Here is a 24,201-nt window from a genome sequence, read left to right on the forward strand (position 1 = left end):
CGATCATATGGCAATTCGAAATTACAAAGTAGATCCATATATGTGTGTATATATATATATATATATATATATATATATATATATATATATATATATATATATATATATATATATATATATATATATATATATATATATATATATATATATATATATATATATATACATACAGTGGATATAAAAAGTTTACACACCCCTGTTAAAAGGCTTTTATAATATAAAAAATGAGACCACAAGAAATCATTTCAAAACTTTTCCCACCTTTAATATGACCTATAACTGTACAATTCAATTGAAAACAAACAAATCTGTTAGGAGAAAAAATATAAATAAAAAACATACAATATGCTGGTTGCGTAAGTGAGCACACCCTTAAACTAATACTTTATTGTGTGTGCACACCCTTAAACTAATACTTTGTTGAAGCACCTTTTGATTTAATTACAGCATTCAGTCTTCTTGGGTAGGAGTCTATCAGCATGGCACATCTTGACTAGGCAATATTTGCCCACTCTTCCTTGAAAAAGCACTCCAAATCTGTCAGATCATGAGGGCATCTCTTGTGCACAGCCCTCTTCAGGTCACTCCACAGATTTTCTATTGGATTTAGGTCTGTGCCATTCCAAAATGTTAATTTTCTTCTGTTGAAGCCATTCTTTTGTTGATTTGGATGTATGCTTGGTGTCATTGTCATGTTGAACGGTGAAATTCCTCTTCATCTTCAGCTTTCTAGCAGATCCCTGAAGGTTTTGGGTCAAGATTGACTGGTATTTGGAACTGTTCATAATTCCCTCTACCTTGACTAAAGCCCCAGTTCCAGCTGAAGAAAAATAACCCCAAAGCATGATACTGCCACCACCATGTTTCACTGTAGGGATGGTGTTTTTTGCTGATGCGAAGTGTTGTTTTTGGCCAAATGTACCTTTTGGAATTGTGGCCAAAAAGTTCAACCTTGGTCTCATCAGACCATAACATATTTTCCCACATGCTTTTGGGAAACTTGATGTATTGTTTTGCAAATTTTAGCTGGGCCTGGATGTTTTTCTCTGTAAGGAAAGGCTTCCGTCTTGCAACCCTACCCCATAGTCCAGACATATGGAGAATACGGGAGATTGTTGTCACATGTAGTACACAACCAGTACTTGCCAGAAATTCCTGCAGCTGCTTCAGTGTTGCTGTAGGTCTCTTGGAAGCTCCCTGACCAGTTTTCATCTTGTCATTTCATCAATTTTTGACGCACATCCAGTTCTTTGCAACATCACTGTTGTCCCATATTTTCTCCACTTTTTGATGACTGTCTTCACTGTGTTCCATGGTATATCCAATGCTGTGGAAATTTTTTTGTACCCTTCTCCTGACTGATACCTTTCAACAATGAGAGCCCTTTGATCCTTTGTAAGCTCTCTGCGCACCATGACTTTTGTTGTAGCAGGCAACTGAGTAAATGTCAAGAAAATCATACTAGGACAGGTGAACTTTATTTGGGGTTAATCAGACTCTCTTTAATTGATAGCAGGTGTGTACCAAAGAAGACTGAATGCTCTAATTAAATCAAAACGTGCTTCAACAAAGTATTAGTTTAAAGATGTGCACACTTATGCAACCAGCATATTGTACATTTTTTATTTTTTATATTTTCTCCCCTAACAGATCTGTTTGTTTTTCAATTGAATTGTACAGGTTATGGGTCACATTAAAGGTGGGAAACGTTTTGAAATTATTTATTGTGGTCTCATTTTTTTATTCCACAAAAACCTGGCATTTTAACAGGGGTGTGTAAACCTTTTATATATATATATATATATATATATATATATATATATATATATATATATATATATATATACACACACACACACACACACACACACACACACACACACATTTTTTTTCTGTATTATTCATATTTATTTTTCATATGAGGTTCTTCAGTTTAATGGTAGCCCCCCACCCCCAAAAGTGCATTCTAGCCATAGATTTTCACATTAACTCAATCAGACAGTGCCATATAGACTAAGCAGAAGTCTCCCCTGAGTAACCTATAAGAAAAATAATACTAATTCCTGAAGCCTTTCTAAACAGTTCAAATTTTAGTATCTGTGTTTTTTTCTTGAAAGGAACTGTACCTTTCTATGTTATTTCAGTTGGCTCATATTTTATTCAGTAAAATAAGTAAGGTATAAAGTGGTGCACTGATCTCTCTTGTGCGACTAGATATGCCCTGTATAATTAGATGGGCTTTAAAGTATACTTTTTTCTGATTTTGGTAAATGTGCAGTGATTAAAGGGACAGTCCCAAAGATTTTTTGTTTTGATTCTGGAGTTTTACATTTTCAGGCTGACTTTCTGAGCATGTCACAGCTTTGCTGCTAGGGTTGGGGGAGGGGTGCTTCAATGAAGTTTCAGTGATCCTAGCCAAATTCCATCTCATGTTGCAGTTGTACTGACCACAGCTCACACAAAGTCATTCATTAGTTTCACATGTGTTTTTTTATCCTCAGCGGAAAGTAGCCTTTCAGAATTGTTATGACCTAACTTACTGCTATCTTGCAGGAAAGTATATGAAAAATGCAAATCTAAAACATTAGTTAGAGTTTTCTGTTCATTTCATAGGTAGGTACTAGGCTATCTGCCCAAGGGCATTTATAAGCCTAGCCAAAGTGTGTCAGCTTTTGCCGCCCCATTGATTAATTATCTGAGCCTCTGTCAAGAAGAGCCAATGAAGTGATCCCAGGGGTGTATTTTCTGTTACCCATCCACTCGTCAAGGTTTCTCTTGAAGAGTGTTAGTGAGGGGCTCTGACTAATGTAGTTAGGAATTTTGTTCCAAAGCATGGGGAGTCTCTGTGACAGGAATCTATCCCTCCAGCATGTTCTATTTATTGTTGTGGTGAGGTTTAGCTCACTAGAGCGAGTGGCTCGCAGTGACTTGGATTTCTTTAGATGGAGCATGTCCATCAATTCTGAGTTGGACATGGCTTTGTAAGTCAGGCAGAGATTACCTCGGAGTAAGCGATATGCCACTGAGTACAGCTGGAGTTTTTCCAGTCGGGCTGCATAGGACATATGTTTGAGGCCAGTAATCCTCTTGGTGAGGTACTTTTGTGGTCTTTCCAGCTATTAGAAGTGTCTTGTGAGGTACATCCCAAATGGGGCATTGTACTCTATGATGGGTCTGATGAGTGATGAGTAGAGGGGCACTATAACCTCTTTATTTCTAGATGCGAACCCTTTAGTAATTAGATGGGCTACATAGAAGGATTTCCTAACTACTTTGGCAGTATGATTGTCAAAGGAGAGATTACTATCTACCTAGGTCCCCAGATCTCTTATTACCTCTTCTGTATTAAGGGGGCTGCCACCTATGTGGTAATTCATGGGTGTTTTGTTTTTCCCAAATGGGATGACTATGCATTTTTTGGCATTTAGCTTGAGACCATGACTTTGACACCAGGTGTCCGTCTCAGTAAGGCCCTTTTGGAGAATGTCCATGTCAGCTGGAGAGTCAATTATGGCTCCCAGTTTACAGTCATTGGTGAACTTGGTTAGCCATAGTCCTTCTGTGTTTGCCTGTACGTCTGAGAAGTATATGCCGAACAGTAGGGGTACCAGGACCGAGCCTTGTGGGACACCACTTGTGACTGGTTTAGAGCCGGACCTGGAGCCTGCTATTCTTACCATGTGAGTTCTGTCTGTAAGCCAGTTGGCAACCCATCTCATGACATAGTGGTTTATGTTCAGGCTGGTGAGTTTTTCTATAATTCCCGAGTGGGGAATGGTGTCAAAAGCCTTGGCGAGGTCAAGGTAGGCTGTGTGAACTACCTTCCCCTCATCTATGGCCTTGGTGACTGTCTCAAAGAAGTCAACTAGGTTTAGCAGGCATGATCTGCCCTTAACAAAGCCAAACTGGATCAGGTCAAGTGTTTGGAGGTTCCCAATGTCTTTGTTAATGAGTTCCATGATGATGCACTCCATAGCCTTGCAGACCAGGCTAGTCAAGCTTATGGGGCAATAGTTACCAGGATTAGTTATCTCCCCTCCTTTGTGGAGCAGAATAACCATTGCTGTGCACCATACTATGGGCCCATAGACTGTGGAGAGGCTGAGGTTGAACAGTGTATTTAGGTGGCGGGTTAGTTCGTTCTGCAGTTCATGCAAGACGCAGCCTGGGACACCATCTGGCCCCATTGATGCTGTGCTTTTGGCTTTTGAAAGGGCTGTGCGTCTGTGATTTCTGGGACACTACACTTTTCCGGTATTGTTGTGGGCCCTTTTGGGGGTGAGAGGAGGTGAAGTTTGCACTGAATCTATCTGCCAGGATGTTGGCAATATCAGTGGGTTCAGTATATTTTGTGCTATTTTGCACTAGCTCAGAGCATATCTGCAAGTTGCCACTTAGATTCTTGACATAGCTAAAGAAGGCTTTGTGGTTATCTTTTGAATCCTTGGCTATTTTTCTTTTGAAGTTAGCCTTGGAGGATTTTATGAGGGACCTTAGTTTCTTACTGATACTGATCAGAGATGTCTTTCCTTCTTGGGATTTGCTTTTTTTCTGAACTAGTTTCCTCCTTCTATTGTATAGCCTGTTTATGGCAGGGGTCCACCAGACTGGTTTCCTTCTCTTAGGGGAGTGAGTCTTGGTTTTGCTAGGGATGGCACGATCCATGCATCCTTGTAGGTGCTCATAGAGTGCATTTGTAAAGGTTCCTGCATCTTGGACACTGTTATCCTTTAGCGTGGGGGCTGTGAAACTTACCACCTCTGTCTTAAGTAAGGTGAAGTTTACTATAGAAAAGTTTTTCACTGTGGTTTCCTTGGTTGGAGGTGGTGGTGTGGTGTGGACATCCAGAGTGATTAGTTTATGGTCTGATCTAACCAGTGACGGTTTGACACCTGTCGCCCATGTTGGTGATGACCAGGTCCAATATGTTTTCACCTCTGATAGGGGAGTTTACCAGCTGATCCAGGGCATTTGAGTTGATAAATTCCAGGAAGCATTGGACCTGGGAGTTTGTACTTGAGTAGCTTTACCAGTTTAATGGTAGGGTAATTGAAATTGCCCAATATCAGGGTGTTTGGTAGGACCTTCATGTTTTCCAGTGTCTCCAGAAAGGTGGAGTGGTGGTCCTGGGTCATGGAGGGTGATCTGTAGCAGGCCACAATTTGCATTGCAGATTTGCCTGATGTTAGTTACAGATGGATGATCTTGGAAGTATCATGTTGTGCCACTAATCTGGAGGTGTAGGTATCCTTGATGAATATGGATACACCCCCTCCTTTTGTGCTTCGGTCCATGTTCTGTGGCCAAAATGTGTGGTATGAGTTGTAGCCCAGTAGTGCTGAGGTGCTTTGTGGAGCCTTGAACCAGGTTTCAGTTACTGCACAGAGGAGTGAATTCGAGCATGTGCATTTTGAGATTTAAACTCCTGGCATTGAGTAGCATAACCCTCATTTTTTTATTTGTGCTGTTTACGGAGGTGGGTTTGACTTTTGAGTCTTGCCTAAAAAAGGCACTATGGGGGCAGCAAGAGCCTTGGCCAGTATTCAAAAGCCTAGGGGTGACAGGTGCAACCCATCTCTTGCGAAGCAACAAGGCCTGTTGAGCATGTCGTCCCAGGCTGACAGACACTGGATCCCCTTTGAATGACACCAGAAGCTTAGCTAATTGTTGAAATTGATCATTTTTTCTTTATACTGCGGTATCATTCTTGGTGAGGGCAGGATGCTACTCAGGGCCAGGATCATACCTGCCTGGGCTACATGATCAGAGAGCTCTTCCATGTCTCTTTTCATGTAGTCCAGGGAGGTATGTCTCATGTCATTCACACCAACATGAACAATGACAGAGCCATATTTGTACTTGTTCTGGAGTGACCTATGTGCTTGTGTTATGTGGCGGATTCTGGCTCCCGACAGGCAGATAACAATAACCTTCTCCTTGTTCAGCCTAGTAAGTGGGATGTCAGTTTGCCTGACTATAGAGTCGCCTATTACTAGTGTGTTAGGTATGTTATTTCGCCTTAAGGACTGTGATTTATGCGACACACTGATTTTGTGTTTTATGTGTTGTCTGGCTTGTAACGGGAGGTGCAGGTTTTTTGGGTGTCTGCTTTGGAGGTCTGTGATGCTTTTGCAGGTTTTTATTTAGAGCCTTCGAGTATGATTTAGTGTATTTATGTGTATGTTTTGCTAGTGCTGGTTTAGTATGTCTATGTGAGGCTGGAGGTGTGGTGCAAGTATTAACCTTCTCCTCATGACTGCCTGTTCAAGTCTTGGGTGGAGAGAGCTTAGCCTCCAATTTAGCTATATAATTGCATCTCTCTCATATGTTAATGTTTTGTGGTAGGAGGAGAGGGTTGTCTGTGTACATGAGGCAGTTGTAACATTGCCTCAGGATACCCAGGTTCACCAGCTGGACTGGAGAGTATACCTGAAATTGCCCTTTGGTCATGCCTGAATAGTAGGGTGAGCTGCTTAGTCGCTTGGTTGGTGAGGGGTGAATAATGAGCCTTACCCTGCTGGGCAATCAAGTGTTGGGGTATATTAGTGCTTGCTATTAGGTCTGAGCAAGTGCTGGACTGTAGGATGCTTTTTAAGTGCTTAGGTTGAGAGTTAGACAACTTTCAAGGGAAAAACTGAAGAGGAGACTTGGTGGAGCCGGAATAAATTTATCCCTAGCTAACTGGCGCTGCCCTGACATGCAAAGCCATGCAAATGCAGTTTTTACAGCAGGGAAATGAAAGAGATAGAAATTAGCCCAAAATGGCCTATAAACTACTAACTTCTGGGCTGGAACCACTCCTCCAGGGACAGATGGCTGCTCAAAGCTCCCTCTTTCACAGTTGGACAGAGAAACCTCCCTCTATCCAAGTAAGGTATGGGCAACTCAGAAAATTGTAACACAGCCCTGAATTCAGCACTAGCCTGAAAACTTGACTATACTAACTTAGAAAGGTGGGAAACAAGGAAAAAATGTTTTTGAAAAGATAAGGCAAAAACAGTAAAACATACACTTAAAACAGCTTTAAACAACTACAAACAGTAAAAAATACACTTAAAACAGCTTTAGATGACTACAAAAGCCAAAAACACAGCATCCATGGGACCAGACAATATCCCAGGCTGGGTTTTACATGAACTTCAGAATGAACTGGCTCCCCACTTAAGCACCATGTTCAATAATAGCCTTGCAGCAGGCTTTGTGCTCACTGAATGGCGTAAAGCAACAGTTATCCCACTCCACAAAGTGGGAGCCATCACTGATCCCGGGAACTATCGACCTATTAGCCTGATGAGCCTGGTCTTCAAGGCCATGGAACATATCATCATGAAACTCATAAACAAAGACATTGGTAACCTCCAAACTCTGGATCCCACCCAGTTCGGGTTTGTGAAAGGCAGATCATGCCTCCTGAACCTGATCGACTTCTTTGAGGCAGTCACCAAAGCTGTAGATGAGGGTAAGGTGGTTCACACAGCCTACCTTGACCTTGCCAAGGCTTTCAACACCATCCCTCATTCTGGAATTATAGCTAAACTCACTAAACTAGGTATAAATCCCTATGTCACAAGATGGGTTGCCAACTGGCTCACTGACAGAACCCACACTGTAAAAGTTGCAGACTCCAAATCTGACCTCAAAGCAGTGACAAGTGGAGTACAACAGGGTTCTGTCCTGGGACCTCTCCTGTTTGGTATCTACTTCTCTGAAGTACAGGCTAACACAGAAGACCTCTGGCTAATGAAGTTCGCAGATGAATGCAAACTAGGAGCCATAGTCAAGTCCCCAAATGATGTGGACTTACTACAGAAGGGCCTCGCTGAGACAGATGCCTGGTGTCAGAACCATGGCCTCAAGCTCAATGCCAAAAAGTGCAGTGTCATCCCCTTTGGTAAAAACTCTGTACCCATGAACTACCACATAGGCAGCAATCTACTTAACACCGAATGTGTGATAAGAAACCTTGGGACCCAGGTGGATAGTAGTCTCTCCTTTGATAGTCACATCGCCACAGTAGTCAGGAAGTCCTTCTACGTGGCACACCTCATCATAAAAGGGTTCTCATCCAGGAAAAAAGAGGTCATTGTTCCTCACTACTCGACACTCATTAGACCCATTATAGAGTACAATGCCCCTTTTGGAATGTACCTCACAAGACATCTGCAGCAGCTGGAAAGGCCACAGAAGTACCTCACAAAGAGGATTACTGGCCTCAAACAAATGCCCTAAATTGATCGCCTCAAAATAACTCCAGCTTTACTCCAAAGCATATCGCCTACTCCGAGGTGATCTCTGCCTAACATATAAAGCTATATCAAACCCAGAACTGCTGGACATGCTACACCTTAAGAAATCCCAATCCCTCCGAGCTACACACTCTGGGGACCTAAACCTTGTCACCACAATAAACAGGACATGCTGGAGGGATAGATTCCTGTCCCAGAGACTCCCCATACTCTGGAACAGGCTACCCATCTATGTCAAGCAAATTCATTAGCACTCTTCAAGAAAAATCTTGATGAGTGGATGGGAAATAGGAAAAACACCCCGGGGATCACTTCTGTGTCTCTGCTCGACAGTGGCACAGGAAAATAACTTTCTTGGGTGGTGTAAGCCAGGGAAACTTGTTGGCTAGGCTTACGTAGGCCATTGGGCCGATAGCCTAGTACCTACCTATGAACCTATGAACAAGCAATCAGAAAAGGCTTTTAAACAAATTACCCAATTAACCAGTAAAAAAATCTCAAAACTGAGCCCTTTTCCTGTAGTCTTCAATCAGACAAATTCTAACTGCACACTCCTCCCACTGGGGTGCAGGGGAGCCTTCTCCAAAAAAGAAGGCCTGGATTAGTGCTCAAGTTATACAAACAAAGCTAGATTCAGCAGGCCTGGATCTGGTCTATGCTACAGCAAACAAGGCGCACCAATTTCAGTAAGAAACAGTTCAAATATGCAGGCACTATAAGCCTTTAACTAGAAATTCCCAGCTCAGAAGGGCAGGGTCCAGCCTCTCCTCACACAAGAGTGCAGACCACGAACATTCTTAATGTAAAATAACTGGCCTGAAGCCCAAGTGCTTAAACCAGAACTAATACACTTTTAGAATAACAGACACTGATCCTTCAATCAGCAGTTCCCAGCTTAGAAGGATGTAAGCTACCTGTCCTGCCACAACAGTGCAGACCACAAACCTTCTTAATGTAAAACAACTGGTCTGAAGCCCAAGTGCTTAAACCAAAAGGCTTAGAATGATAGCTACATTTTAATCAGGTTACTACCAAGCAGTAATAATTACAATTGAATACTTTTAAGAAGGCCTGGATTAGTGCTCAAGTTATGCAAACAAAGCTAGATTCAGCAGGCCTGGATCTAGTCTATGCTACACCAAACAAGACACACTAATTTCAGTAAGAAACAGTTCAAATATGCAGGCACTATAAGGCTTTAACCAGAAATTCCCAGCTCAGAAGGGCAGAGTCCAGCCTCTCCTCCCACAAGAGTGCAGACCACAAACCTTCTTAATGTAAAATAACTGGCCTGAAGCCCAAGTGCTTAAACCAGAACTAATACACATTTAGAATAAGAGACACTGAGCCTTCAGTCAGCAGTTCCCAACTTAGAAGGATGTAAGCTACCTGTCCTGCCACGATAGTGCAGACCATAAACTTTCTTAATGTAAAACAGCTGGTCTGAAGCCCAAGTGCTTAAACCAAAAGGCTTAGAATTATAGCTACACTTTAATCAGGTTACTACCAAGCAGTAACAAATACAATTGAATACTTTTAAGAAGGCCTGGATTAGTGCTCAAGTTATGCAAACAAAGCTAGATTCAGCAGGCCTGGATCTAGTCTATGCTACAGCAAACAAGGTGCACCAATTTCAGTAAGAAATAGTTCAAATATGCAGGCACTATAAGCCTTTAACCAGAAATTCCAAGCTCAGAAGGGCAGAGTCCAGCCTCTCCTCCCACAAGAGTGCAGATCACGAACCTTCTTAATGTAAAATAATTGGCCTGAAGCCCAAGTGCTTAAACCAGAACTAATACACTTTTAGAAAAACAGACACTGATCTTTCAATCAGCAGTTCCCAACTTAGAAGGATGTAAGCTACCTGTCCTGCCACAACAATGCAGACCACAAACCTTCTTAATGTAAAACAAGTGGTCTGAAGCCCAAGTGCTTAAACCAAAAGGCTTAGAATGATAGTTACACCAAGCAGTAATAAATACAATTGAGTACTTTTAAGATGACACAAAAGCAAAATAAAGTAGGAAGAAACACAAATACAGTAAAAGCAGATGAAAAAAGTGCAAATTTTTTTTTTGAGTGAGCAAATTGGGCCCAGGAGGAGTATCCAAATGCAAATTTACAAGAGGAGCATGCAGTTTCAAAGCCACCAAGATTAACACCAAAATAAAAACAGGGAGAGTGGCTGGGGAACTAACTGAAAAAACAGAGCCACAACTTCCCGCTAAACAGTATTCAATGCAACACAAATAAATCAATTTAAATGCTGTATTATTTGAAAAAAGTGCAGATAAAGATTTACTTAAATTCACTTATACATTCAGTTGATTTAATTTCATGTAGGTCTTAGCTGGCCAAAGCTCAGAGTTTAAGCAGAAAATAATCCAAAATGTACCACTTATATAAGGCAGAAACCGAATAACAATGAAGTGAACTACCCCCACTTATCACTGGCTATTCAAGAATTCTAACAAGCATTAACTGATAAAACAGAGCCACAACTTCCAGCTAGATAGTATTCAATGCAACACTTGCTCTGTAGAAACGATAGTAGAAGCAGTCTTCTTTTTTTTCATGTTTTGTTTTGTTTTTTGATCTCTGAATACTAGCCAAGTATAATGACTTTCTGACCTGCTATAAAAAACATGTGTGTTTCGCAAGCAGTAAATTAATTTCAAACAATGAAGTCCAAAACTTACTGTCACAGTGGGGGCTGTACAGTATGGCAACCTGTGATAGTTTTACTTACTAATTATGTGATTGCTTTACTACAGAGTAAGGGGAATATGACAAGAGACTGCTAAGATTTAGTATGAATTCATTAAACTGCACTCTTTAGACTATACTGCTCACAGCTATGCTATGCAGCATAAATAAAGGAAATGAAGAGCTGCACAATGAAGCTTTTTGATGAGTTCATAAAAAGTAAACACTGAGAGTCTTGCCTAACCACCACCCCACAAACACACACAAATAATAACCTTATTGTTTCCCTGTGAGCAGGGACGGAAAGCTTTGACAGGAACTAAATATTGTTAATTGTGTTCACAACAGGGAATAAACACAAGGCTGCACAAAGTAAATTGAAACCATGAGCAGGGGTGATGATGATAATGTAGTAAGTGGGTGGTGACAACTGGGAGGTATCAGGTCAAGTTTCAGTCAGAATTTTAGACTCTGGGATTGTCCCTTTAAGGTTTGTTTTATTTATTGATTTATTTTAGGCAGTATCCCTAGACCTTTAATAATGATTTCAGTTTTTTATGGTTTGGCCATTTGTTTTGTAATTATAATTGATGTCCTTGTTGCCAGTTATCAAACTGCTATATTTACTACCATTAAAGATTTGGTCATTAACCACTGCTACAAATGTATATTTCCTATAGAGTACCAGGGACAATTCTGGTACCTTTTATTGAAGTAATTAGGTTATGCAGTTTGCAGTCATTAGCATGATTGGTTATCCAGAGCCAATTTCCTATTTTAGTATCTAAGTATCGGTGAAAAACAGTGGCCCATGTAAACATCCTTGTGGGATACCACTGGTAGCTTCTATTTGGATAGGTAGGTAACTCCCATCCTGACTAGTTTTATCCTGTTTTGCATTTTGCCCACTGAATTCCATATGGATTAATATTTCATGTTTTTATCTGTCAGATATTCCCTTGTATGGAATAACGACTTATACTTTAGCAAGGTTATGGTTATTTCTTTATCAGGTTTACGGTTTTCTCTTCAAAGAATGATGCAAAATGCAAATGGCAATATCTTTCCTTAAAAAATGCAATATTGTTCCACATCTAATAGAAGTTAGATCCCTTATATTATTTTTGGATATCATCTATTATGACTTTTTATAATCTTATATAGAATACTGATCAGTTTAAAGTAGCATTTAAAATTTTACATGCAAACTCACCATGTAAAATAGCTTATTTATGAGCACTGCAAGTCGGGTATAGATCTATGCCTACCCAATCTTCCTACTTTTACAACTTCATTTGAGGTTGTGCCACATTGGAAGAAACTAAATTCTCTATTTTTTTCAATGTTGAATGGTTCCTTTCTTCAAGACTGTGCTATGCAGGGATATGGGGAACAAGAATTATATCACCCCCACCCCATACCACACACACACACACACACACACACACACACACACACACACACACACACACACACACACACACACACACACACACACACACACACACAAACACAAAAAATGAAGTATGTTTGATCAGTTTTATTTCCCTTGAAAAGGAAAGCTCGTTTGCAGTTTAGTGCAAAGTAATGGCACTTGAAGTCAGATAAGAGTGAGACAGTGTTCTGCTTTGAGCACCTTCTCACTCTTTTGTGAGACTTTGTGATCTTGTAGGTGGTATCTCTGAGTATGTATATGTATATTTGTGCATATAGTTCTGGGATCAGAACTTCCCCCATATTGGGGGGTACTGGAAGCTGCAAAAAATATTGGGTTAGTGGTGTTATTATTTGGAGTGTGGCAAGTGAAGGGTATAAATGAATTGGAATGAACTTGTGCATTGGATAGTAAAACTCATATTTATTGTCAGTGGGTTTGTGTGCTGTGTTTGGCTTAATTTTGTTTGGGGTACAGAGTTTGTGTTTGTGCTAGTGAATGTGGAATCAGGAATGCCATATGTCAGTCAGTGTGGTTTTAGTTTGATGGTGGTTAATGTTTTTGGTGTTGATGTGTTTGTATTTTATGCAGTGGTCATATAATTGCACTACTGCAGCAAAGCAAATTTAACAGATTAGTAGATGTGTTTTGAAAAAGATAATTAATCACACAGGTGATACAGCAGAAAAGATTAAAAGTGCATTACTATACACTGCATTTTTATGTATTAGAAAAAAAGGAAAAACTGAGACTATAAATCACACACACAAAGACATTTTGGGCCTTTGTAGCATTTCATCATAATCTAGTTCAGCATTTTGAATGTGGATATTCCATTTTCATTCCTGTTGAGCTGTTTTCCATGTTGGTTTAATGAATGGGGTCTTCACTGTAGATCATTGTGTATATTGTACCAGGTCAGCCACTGTAGCTAGATAGCATGTGCATATAAGTTACTGAGCACGTGCAAGATCAGTGCCAATTTGTAGAGTCAGCAAGAGTGAATGCAAGCATAAATGGAGATGCACGTGTGAGTGTGTTTGAAGTAATGAGTCAGTCAGTTAGCTTAAGTATATGTTCCAGTTACAGCTCCTGATGTGTTTATGTACAATAAACAGCTTGAACCCATCACATTACCTCAGTGTCTCATGTGAATGCAAGAGACGTGCAATATTCTCTATTTATACTTTACTGTAGTGTGTAAGATTCCAGGCTTTCCAACACTTCCCTGTATTCCTAACTCTCTCATTATCTTAACCATTTTTTATTGCCCTCTTCTGAACACTTTCCATCAAATCAAATTCCTTCTCACGGTACATTTTTCAGAACCAACTTGTGTCTCACTAATGTTTTGTAGAACAGGAAGGTGACTTCAGACCTCACCCCCCCAGACAAAAATTATGCACATCGGCATCCTTTTGGCCTTGGCCTTGGCCTATGCCCTCTCGTTGTAATCTTGGCAGTTCATCTTGGAAGATGAACCTACTCTCAGATCTTTATCCCACTTTCTTATTTTTCTCCAGAACTACTATATTTTTATTTCATCAATCATTTACTTAGTCAGCCCTGTTTATTTACATACCTATATCAAGGCACATTATAAATGATATGCAATTAAGGCAAGCAATAAACCACACATAGCTCTGCACAAAGAGGCAAGTAAAAGTCCTAAGGTACAGAGTCCCACAGATATGACATATGATATAAAAGTGCTCTAATACTCAAGGACTAAAGCCACATTCTGAGAATACCCTGTAATACGTGGGCAGCCAAGCATAGAGAGATAGCACAACTGGCAAAGGGACAGAAGCTTCAGGACGCAAATTATGTAGGGCTTGATAAATTAGCAGGGAAGTGGTGTCTAAGTCCACCATCTTATACTTTTTGCACTGAATCCCATTTGCCTTCACTCTGCTGATTCTCAAAACTCTTCAGGTCCCTACATATTCCCCCATCATTCATCATCGCGCTCATCTTGTATTATCTGTAAATTCCTTTGTCATAGCTAATAGGTAATATCTGTCATAGCTATTATTTGATATCTAATTCTTATACAGAAGTGACTCATGCAAAGCCTCTTTCAGACCACTTTCAATGTGACCCACCCTGTAGCCAGTCCCCTCAAACTGTAGAGTCATTTATCCCATTCCTGCTTGACTCAGCTTCCTGTGGATACCGTGTTTAACACCTTCCTGAAGTCCAGGAATATAACATTCAGTTGTTTTCACTATCTCATTTTCTGAGTAACCCAGTCATAGAAGTAGTTTTTAGACACAATTTGCATGTCAGGTGCACATGCTGATTACTTTCTGCTTTCTGATTGCCCGAAGGTAGCCTAGCAGCATTTTCCTGAGTGGTCATCTCCTTTCCAAAGAGGAATATCATGCTAGCCTACAGTTCTATTGGTCTTTGCTTGTTCCTCCTTATGAAGTGCTACTACTGTTGTCGGATTTTCATTCCTGTTACATTCTCCACTTTGCTGGACAAGGTATGGATCATTGTGAAGAGTTCCAATAATACTTTCACTGACCTTTTAAGAACTTTGGAAGGACGACCATCTGGTCCTTGTACTCAGCCTTTCTATAGCTCATCAGCAACCTACATTATGCTTACAGTTCTTTTGATCGCCTTCCATCCCTTATTCCCTTTGTCAGACCAGAAATATTATGTTTCCTTCCTTTTTAAATGCCTGGGTGAAACATTCATTTATGTTTGCTTGCTCTTTCACCTCATTGAATTTCCCCCAACCCTTTCCATTTTGGTTTCCCCATATCCTGTGAAGGAACCTCTTTTCTCCTGCCTGTATCCATGATCACGTCCTTTTGGTCATTACCTAAAGCTTATGACCATAGGTGAGGATGAGATTATTGACTCTCACGTAAAGCATCAGACAGTAACGCAGTTTTCACAACAGTCTAGTATGAAATTTGCAGAACTGCTGCTATGTCACTAATTCCATGATCTGTCCTCTGATCCCTTCTACTCTCAGTCACGAAAAGCCCAAGATAATTACTTTTGCTCAACTCAGGCACCTGCTCTTCCATCACATGCGAAGAGCATACTACTATTTTCTGGGGGAGACTGGGAGATCTGATTTCATTATTCTAATTTTCATGCCAAGTGGACTGTGTTCAACAGCAAGTAACTTCAGTGGATACTGGAGATCACAGTCCCTTGAGACTTTAAGGACAAGCTAAACTGCAAGCATCAAAGATGCAGCTCTTACATCCCTAAACTGGATATTTCTAAGAGCCTGACTGTAGTTTGACATACTGTCTAAGGAATTTACAAACTGGGGAGGAAACAAGACACGTCCTTGGCAAAATTCTTCACTCCTCTTAAACATATTCAGCTCAATGTGACCACAGATCTCCTTTCTGAAGTAAAGGGACCAATGGCATGCAGCAGTGTCCCTGGGACCCTGTATTAACATAGTGTTTCCTAAAAGGAATTCCAAAGTACTACATATGCCTTGTCCAAATCCACAAGACATGTATAGTCAGCACTGTCAATAAAACAATTTATAAATTAAATTTCTGCATTGCAAAGCAAAAATTTACAACAATGAGATGCAGCTCTTATGTTTCTTATTTCTGGGACATTTTTATTTTATTTTGAACTTCCAAAAATAACATCTTAAATAAAAGTAAACTGAAATAATTACATTAATTCAGATAATCTGATAACTGACAGTTGCATGGTCAAATTAAGAGTTGGCAATATACCCTTTACCCGCCTTGCTTCCTTTCAAAGTAGATCCAGTGCCTGTGTGAGAGGTCATTAGAACCAGACCTCTTGGGACAGGTACAGATGTTCCAATAAAATATTCTACTGAGTCGCTGTACTTTACTAGGAGGGGAACTCCATCATCACTTTTTTAGAATGCCTCTCCACCATAATGACAGTGCTGGTTTTGGTGTGGAATTGTATGATTCTCAAGCAACTGGTAACCCATTTTTTTCATATTTATAATTAGAGAGAATGGCCAGAGTCAAAGACAGTTCCCAGCATCAGTAAATATATTTTAAAGGCCAACATTAGACATCTTCAATGTCAGCAAGCATTTGAAGTTCAAGGTGTTTCAGAGGCCATAATGGGGAAAACCTAGACCTGATCAGGAAAGAGTATTAAGAAATTTTATTTTCAGGGCAGCTGCAACCTATTCTCTTCAGCCAGCCACAATTTCTCAGCATTGTCGACCATATGCCTGTCAGCTCCATGATAGCACAAAATACTAAATCACATATGAGGAATGTTCAACATTTTCTGGAATTTGTTTGTGATGAAGTGACAGATGATGAGCTAATGCATATCAGTAGTCTAGAGACTTGTTGTTCTCCTAAATTCTCAATACCTGACAGCAACTGCTTTAGACATGGGGAGATAATCTTGAGTCTTTGTCAGTGTAAAGGCTTTTTTTCTCCTCAATGTAAAGGCAATGCTAGTGGAGGAACTTGTCATCAGAAATTCAAAAAGGTCTAAGTCAATTTCTACGAGAGTGGACAGGCAATGCCAGAGTTAAACAAGGAGATGCAGAATCTAACTAGTTATGCAAAACGGTCATTTTATTGTTGGCACCAGCTGTGTGTCTCAACATCTGGTTCAGAGCTGTTCAGCTTTTCTGAGAATGCAATAATTTAGTTGGTCAGTTGAGTAAGTCAGTCAGTCTACATGGAAAACACATGCAAATGACATCCCCCAGGAGCATATACAAATCATAAATCCTCCGATTGCTTGTGTGCTGGTCAAAATGAGAACTTACAGGACTAAACTCATGTGCCTACAGATGGTGTAGGGCTTGCGACTCACTGAACCCCTTTGCTACTGTTATGTTGTTCTGCTTACAGAATTGAATGGTAACATCAGTACACATTTGAAAAATAAAGTAAAACCCTTTTGCACACTAAGCTAATGCCTGTCCTGCTGCTGCTACCATACGGTCCCCACCCCTACAGAGGGATGCGGAGCTGCTGCTAATAGTAGTGCACCCATTATAAGATATTCTCTGTGCCATATAATGAAACTGATGCCAGCTCTGCTGTAATGACTAGTGACTTGGATGGTTTTTGAATCGCTTTGTGCAATGGCAGTGAAGCATAGATTGATTCATTCTGTAGCACTAGTGTACATAGCACCCCACTGTGCACTATATGTGACTGAGCACAATCAAGAGAAAAAGACTGTCTTTTGTACACCACCTTTCACGGGCCATGAATCACACTGATAACAGGTGTCACAGTAAGTATAAAATACAGAATGCATTTATGGCTTTGCACTCTGTTTTTAATGAATTCTCCGATAAATAAATATTAATTTACTCCACAGTGTAGTGATCATACAGTTAGTTGTTGTTGCTGTTGTGTCTTTTAGCTTATCCCGGTTAGGGGCCGCCACAGAGGAACTCCGGTCCACTAATGTTTGGTAGTGGATTTTTACATGCCGAGTTACCAGCCCTGACGCACAACCAAACATTGGTAATCTTAAGTCTCCCTGCAAAAACACTTAAAACGTTGTACAGTTTCACATTTTTCTATACTGTTGACTAAATTCTATTTCAACCAAATGATCAGTTGACAAAATGAGACTTTGTGAAATGTTTTGCTGTGTTTATTCTGTGGTAAAATAAGAAAGGAAAATACCATTTTTGCTATGTGTATTATGGTGACAAACTGGATATTTTATAACTTGCTTCCTTCAGTCAGATGGTTTTACTTTCATGTCATTTTATAAAAAAACACTGTACAGTGCACAAAAAATTGCATTTGACTTAAAATGATAGTGATGTTTTGTACTACAGACATCAGAAATTGGTATGACCCACAACTCTGGGGTGAATGGACTAGGCTTTGAGATATGGTTCCGGCGTCAGAAATCTGATGACACCTATATTATTCAAGCCCCCTCTCAAGAGGTGAAAGATGCTTGGACCAGAGACTTGGAGTGGATACTCTGGACTCAGGCACTCAGAAACAGAGGTTAGTATACAAACAATATTGTCAATAATATAGCTGTATTTTGTTTAGCCTGGGAGAAAAGCTAATTTAAAATTCTGTATAACTGAATCACTTTATTTGAATATTTTTGTAGTATATTATAAATCAGTATCTCTCATACAACTCATACAAAACATGCAGCAGCATTGACTTGGCAGACTAGGTACGATTTCAAGCATATATTTTTTTTAATGTTATAAAGCTTGCTAGCTGTTGCTTAGCCAACACAGAGGTCAGCCACAAGACAAGGTAACCAAAATATGTCATCCTATATTAGGGTTGCTCTAGTACTTCCCCTCCTGCATTCTAATAAAAAATCCAACGATTCGCCTCAGGAAACAGTGGGTATTCTCTGTCAGAGTCAAGTTTTTGGCAGTTGGTCTCTTTCCCCACTACTTTGTAGTTAAACTTTCTATTGTTCTCAAGGTTTGAATATCAACTTTTTTTTCTTATTTTTATTTTTATTTGTTTTTTAAGATACAAGGGTGGGTAGATAGGGGGCTGAGTTCAACTGGAAAATAAACTATCAATAACAGTGTTTCATTTTTTTCTGTATTCACTGTGCAGGTTTGAAATGGCATGGGTTAAACCACCATTCTCTGCCAGCTGTCAGGGATAATTTAGGTGTAGCAATTATCATGTATTAGTTCTAGTTCTTTAGTTTTCTTTCTCCTGGACAGAGCATCTAGTGAGCATCCAGTGATTTTTCTGCCCAGTACAGAAAAAGAAACACAGTCCAGGTTGGTAAGGCTGGTTAGTAGCACAGCGGAACTGGTGTTCAAAGTGCCATTGGTTTAGACTCCAAGTTACACTTGTACTTTCCTTTACACTATGGAATGTGACCTACAGGCATTGCTAGTTTTAGAAATCTTTCAATTTTAATTAGAACCTCCAGTTGTCAAAAGCTGCAGATACATTGTTGAATAGTTTGGTGTTCACAAAAATAAATAAATAAATAAAAAAATAATAGGACAAAATAAAGAAACATGGAATGCATGTATTAAATTGTATGTCCTTGTTAACTGGATAAGACTTAAAGACTAGCTAAATGTTTCTGACTTAATTCAAGATCTCTCCATTAATAAGAAGTGTACTTGTAGTCATGTAAGCATTGGTTATGGCAATCAAATGTGCTTCTGTAGTAACAAATTTTACATCTTATTACTTTTACCATCTGGCAGAGAATTGAACACCATTTCTGTCACTGGGAGAGGAGATAGTGTGATGGAATGCAACCCATGAAAATTGAGGACATTCAGAAGAAGCTCATACTTCTGACTATGCCCATAGCGGCCCTTTTTACTTATAATTGAAATTATGTAACTGTCATCATATTTGTGCACCATCGTAACTTTCTTTTCCTCACTTCAGTTGTATACATTCATGGTAAAAAGATGTATAATAAACAGCTGGACAGAAAATGAATCCCACACTTACGGTGGTGTTCTGTACTCCAAGAGATGGAGGGCTAACAAAAAGTTGATGGTGCTCACCTGCCACTATTAATTGGTACATGTTTAGTACTAAAATATGATCTAAAGAGGTTCATTCTCATCATCAGCAGAATTATAGCTGAAACTCTTTATTCAGCTGGGCATCTAATAGCCAGGAAATACCAGAACGAGTGCGCTTGTTGTAAAACTGCACCAAATAACCAAAAAACAACAAAAAGCATCACAGGGACCACTGCACATGTTTATTTAGCACAATCATCTTCTCAAATTACACAGACTTCATCATAATAAATACCACAAAAACATAATTTAAAATATTGTTTAAACAATGATATAGTCAAACCAGGAACTAATAAAATTTAAATGCAAGAATGAGTTTTTATAGCCGCACTTATAACTTGTTAGCCCTAAGTCTAACAACACTAGTAATGGAGATGATGTTATTCAGTCCACAGAAGACGTTAGCATTCAGTTTCAGTTGCCATTACCCCCAGTCCCATCTTCTTACAAATTTAGGGACTATCTACAAAAATAACGATAAAAAAAATTTAAATGCAATGCATAATAAGGAATGTTTAAATAAAGCGTTATTGTTATACTGCATTTGTTAATACTATAGTTATATTCAAAAATCCTTTGATCCAGTTTCCTGTCAGCCATATTTACACAAAAGGTATCACAGACATTAAGACAAGCAATATAAACCACCACACTCATGGTACAATTATATCTCCCTAGTGCTTGAATCACCCCAGGATAACATTTCACTCTTAGGTTTGGACCTTCCAAGGTAAATTAACACTGCATCAACCACATTTTCACACATACCATTTTTATTGTTTCTATTAGTCCTATCTGATTCAAATGATGTTTTTTTAATTCATTTTTTAAACATAAATATTGGATTGGAAGCAAATTTTTTATTGCAATCTGAATGACTTAGAAAAAAGACCAATTACTATACACAACATCCTGAAGAAATTTACTAGCCACAGAATAACTAATTGTAAAATTGTTAGTGATATTAGATTGAATGTGTATAGTAGGGTGTCGGGTCTTAACCAAAGGATGTTTTAAAATTTGATTAAAATTTGTAAATCTTCTCACTCTCATTTCCTCCACTAAAGACTTCAACAAATAGGGTAATCTCTGCCTTTAAACATATTTGCATGTATTTCCAACTCTTTGAAAAATACCAAAACCTTAGAAATGATCAATGATAATCCTGCCATTTGTCCCTTACCTGTATATATTTTTTCAACTTTAAAAATTAACAATTCTCACTTCTTACACAACTTTAACTTAAAGTTGATAATTTGCTTTTATTACTGTAATCTACTTTTCAGGCTGGGCCAGTCTTTTTGTTTGTCTTTTAAGACAGTTTTCCATTTCTTTTCATCCTCTTCCTAGGCCTTAGAATTTTTTATCACCTCAACTTTGTAGCTTTCTTTACTGCTTCATTATTGTTCCTCAGTTATCTGTATTTTAGTATTCATTACTACCACAGTTGTGCAGTGTTAATGTTTTTTCCTAGTTGTTATTGTTGATTATGTAAGGTGTCACAATTTTTGATACAGAGATTAGAATGTGGGAACAAAATTAATTCCCAATATGGATAATATTGAAGTGTATTTTGTTTACAAGGACACTATTAAAGTATATTTTGTTTACAAGAATATTTCACTGTCGAATGTTATATCTGCACATTATTTATTCCGTCAGCTATTAAAGATAGGAAAATAATTTGTTATATAAATTAAAAGATGTCTACATCTCTGTTCCTTACAGAGCTCTTTGCTCCTAAAGACAATTCCAAGTCTAAAAATAGAAACAGAGAGAGAGAGAGAGAGAGAGAGAGAATAAAAAGAAAAACAAACACAAAGTTGATAGTTGACAGATCTGGAAAAGTGAGTAGCTCCCCTACGAAAGCCAAGGGACAGTTCATCTTCTGCTCTTTCTCTTTTGTGGTGTCTCAGATTCCAGTGAATTCTCCAGCTATACTTTACAAAAAATAGTGTACTTCTTTTTCAGATCCAGAAGTAGAAATAAGTTTTACTTCTTCCAGACATCTTCTGCAAGATGTTTCAAGAGTAATTTCATTCTTATTATCAAATCTGAGAACGGAAAGATGATGATGTAGACCTTTATTAATGTCCAGCAAGAAAATGTTCATTTCTTCTTTCCCCTCTGGTGGTAGAGCAAACAGATGTACTTTTTCTTTGCCTTGTTTTTTTGGCTAAGACATCCAAGTTCCCTTCACTAGCATTTGTTCAGGTGAGGCTAGGCTCAGAGCAGCAGGCACTGATACCAAACTGGAAAATGTGTTGGCATTGGCTGTAGCCTTGATTTTAGACTGTGGTCTTTAGAGCTGACTCCTTCTATATCAACTTTGGCACCAGTGCTAATGGCTTCAATGCTGATCCTGTTGTCTCAGGAAGTTTCTTCAGGCCTGGGAGTTTTGGTTGGCTTGACAGAGTTAGCTTTAACACTACTGTTTTTGGATAATGTTGGAGGGGTTGGACTTGTACTCTTTGGGCTTCAGATTCTCAACATCGGGCCCAAAGTTGACTGCCATTTTCATCCCATTGCATAGGCTTTTCAGTTTAGGTTCAGTGCTGCTGCACTTGGTATCACTGTCAGCCTCAACTAGATTTGAAATCATGGAGCAAAGCCTGGTGCCCTTAGCCTGGACTGTGACATCAACATTAGTCTTGACACTAACATTGCAGATTGTCCTGCCTTTGCTACCCTCTGCAAATAAATTGTACAATAAAGGAAGGAAAATAATGAAAATCTGCAAGTCATTCCCATTCCCCTACCTCAAGACCACACGGAAGCATGCTAGAAAGGAACTTAAGAGCGCTATTAGAAGATATAAAGCAAAATACAAACTTAATGTTGCCACAAATATCAAAGAAGCTGTAAATCCTTCTTCAGTTATGTCAGAGAATTAAGGAATAATGTCCAACAATGCACTTAGTTCATCCATAATAATGATATATAAGGTCACACTTCTAATCCCAAGGATATAGTCAATATATAAACCTGCAAATGAAGTGGTAACTTTACTCCACCTATGCACATTTTTTCCTCCACTGTCCCTGAAATCAACTTGGGACAAGTCTTGGAATCCCTGTCAAAGGCTAAAATACGTATGTGGGGCCAGACAATATACCAGGCTGCATACTCAACATTGCCAGGAATGCACTATCTGAGAGTCTATTTACAATGTGTCAGCCTGTCTATAGTGCTTGTGCCTGATGTCTGAAGAACAGCCACTGTAACTCCTCCCCACAAGGGGTGGCCACTCTACAGACTCTTGTAATTGTATACCCATCAGCCTCACCAACCATGTATGCAAAGCCATGGAATGGTTCATAGCAGAACCTATTAAAAGTGACATAGGCAATTTAACTAAACTAGGCCCACTCTGTTTTGTGAATAGCAGGTCCTGCCACATGAACCTAGTACGTTTCTTTGAAAAGGTTACAGAAGCTGTGGACAATAGTACCTCTGTGCATACCAATTATCTTGCCCTGATGTCTGACACTATTACCCACGCTGTAATCACGGAAAATTAGACTATATAACCCTCTACAATATTCATTGGATAGTAAAATGGCTGTCCGACAGATCACAGGTTATTAAAGTTGCCTGTACACTCTCTCAATGTAAAATATATATATATATTCCTTTACTCTCCCTTCTTCATTCACTTCCTTACTTCTGTCAGTTTCTCTCCCCAGCTTTCTCTCTAAATATACCATAAGCCTGCTTTCTCTCACTTCATACTGTAATTCCTGTTTTATAATACTAACTTACCTTTAATTTCTCTGTAAGCTGGCTAAAATGTCTCTAAATATTAAATGATCATATAACTTGTATCTATTCTTAACCCATGTTTTCATATTATGTCTAAATTGCTATAATTATTCAAACTATAGATGTTTTTGTATTATTTTTGAAGAGTATGAAATTATTGTTCTTAAAATGTTTTGTAATACTTTGAAGCTTTTCTTCCTAGACCTCCGCTGAAAATGGGCTGCTACCCAGTTGGACTTTCCTGGTAATCAAATGTCAGTAAATTAATAAAATAACCACTTTAACAGAGGTGAATATTTGCTGCACTGTATGAATATACACAGACAGCTCAGATTTTTACCAAGACACAACCAAATCTATCAGGATAGATTCAAAACTGTTTGCCTCCTTTTCTAATAAGAAAGTTGGTTCTAAAGTTTCTAAAATTACTTTATCTAGAAGATTGATTGATTTCATTAAATGGTGTTATGACAAGTACAATAATCCTTTGACTTTGACTCCAGACTTCACTTAATAAGGACAGTGGCTATATGCCAGATATTTCT

At 39.0% G+C, this 24,201-nt stretch overlaps 1 protein-coding gene across 1 annotated transcript in view; it reads left to right on the forward strand.

Moving 5' to 3' along the window:
- KIAA1755 (KIAA1755 ortholog) overlaps positions 1-24,201 on the forward strand; it is a 986,731-nt gene that overhangs the window by 886,020 nt on the left and 76,510 nt on the right. Inside the window, exon 19 of the mRNA XM_044090195.1 lies at positions 18,185-18,362. Coding sequence (XP_043946130.1) covers positions 18,185-18,362 — 178 coding nt within the window. The remainder of the gene's footprint in view (positions 1-18,184; positions 18,363-24,201) is intronic.

This window comes from Protopterus annectens, chromosome 12.part0 (assembly GCF_019279795.1).
Source record: "Protopterus annectens isolate FY-2018-M chromosome 12.part0, PAN1.0, whole genome shotgun sequence".
In the NCBI taxonomy this organism is placed as follows: Eukaryota; Metazoa; Chordata; order Ceratodontiformes; family Protopteridae; genus Protopterus; species Protopterus annectens.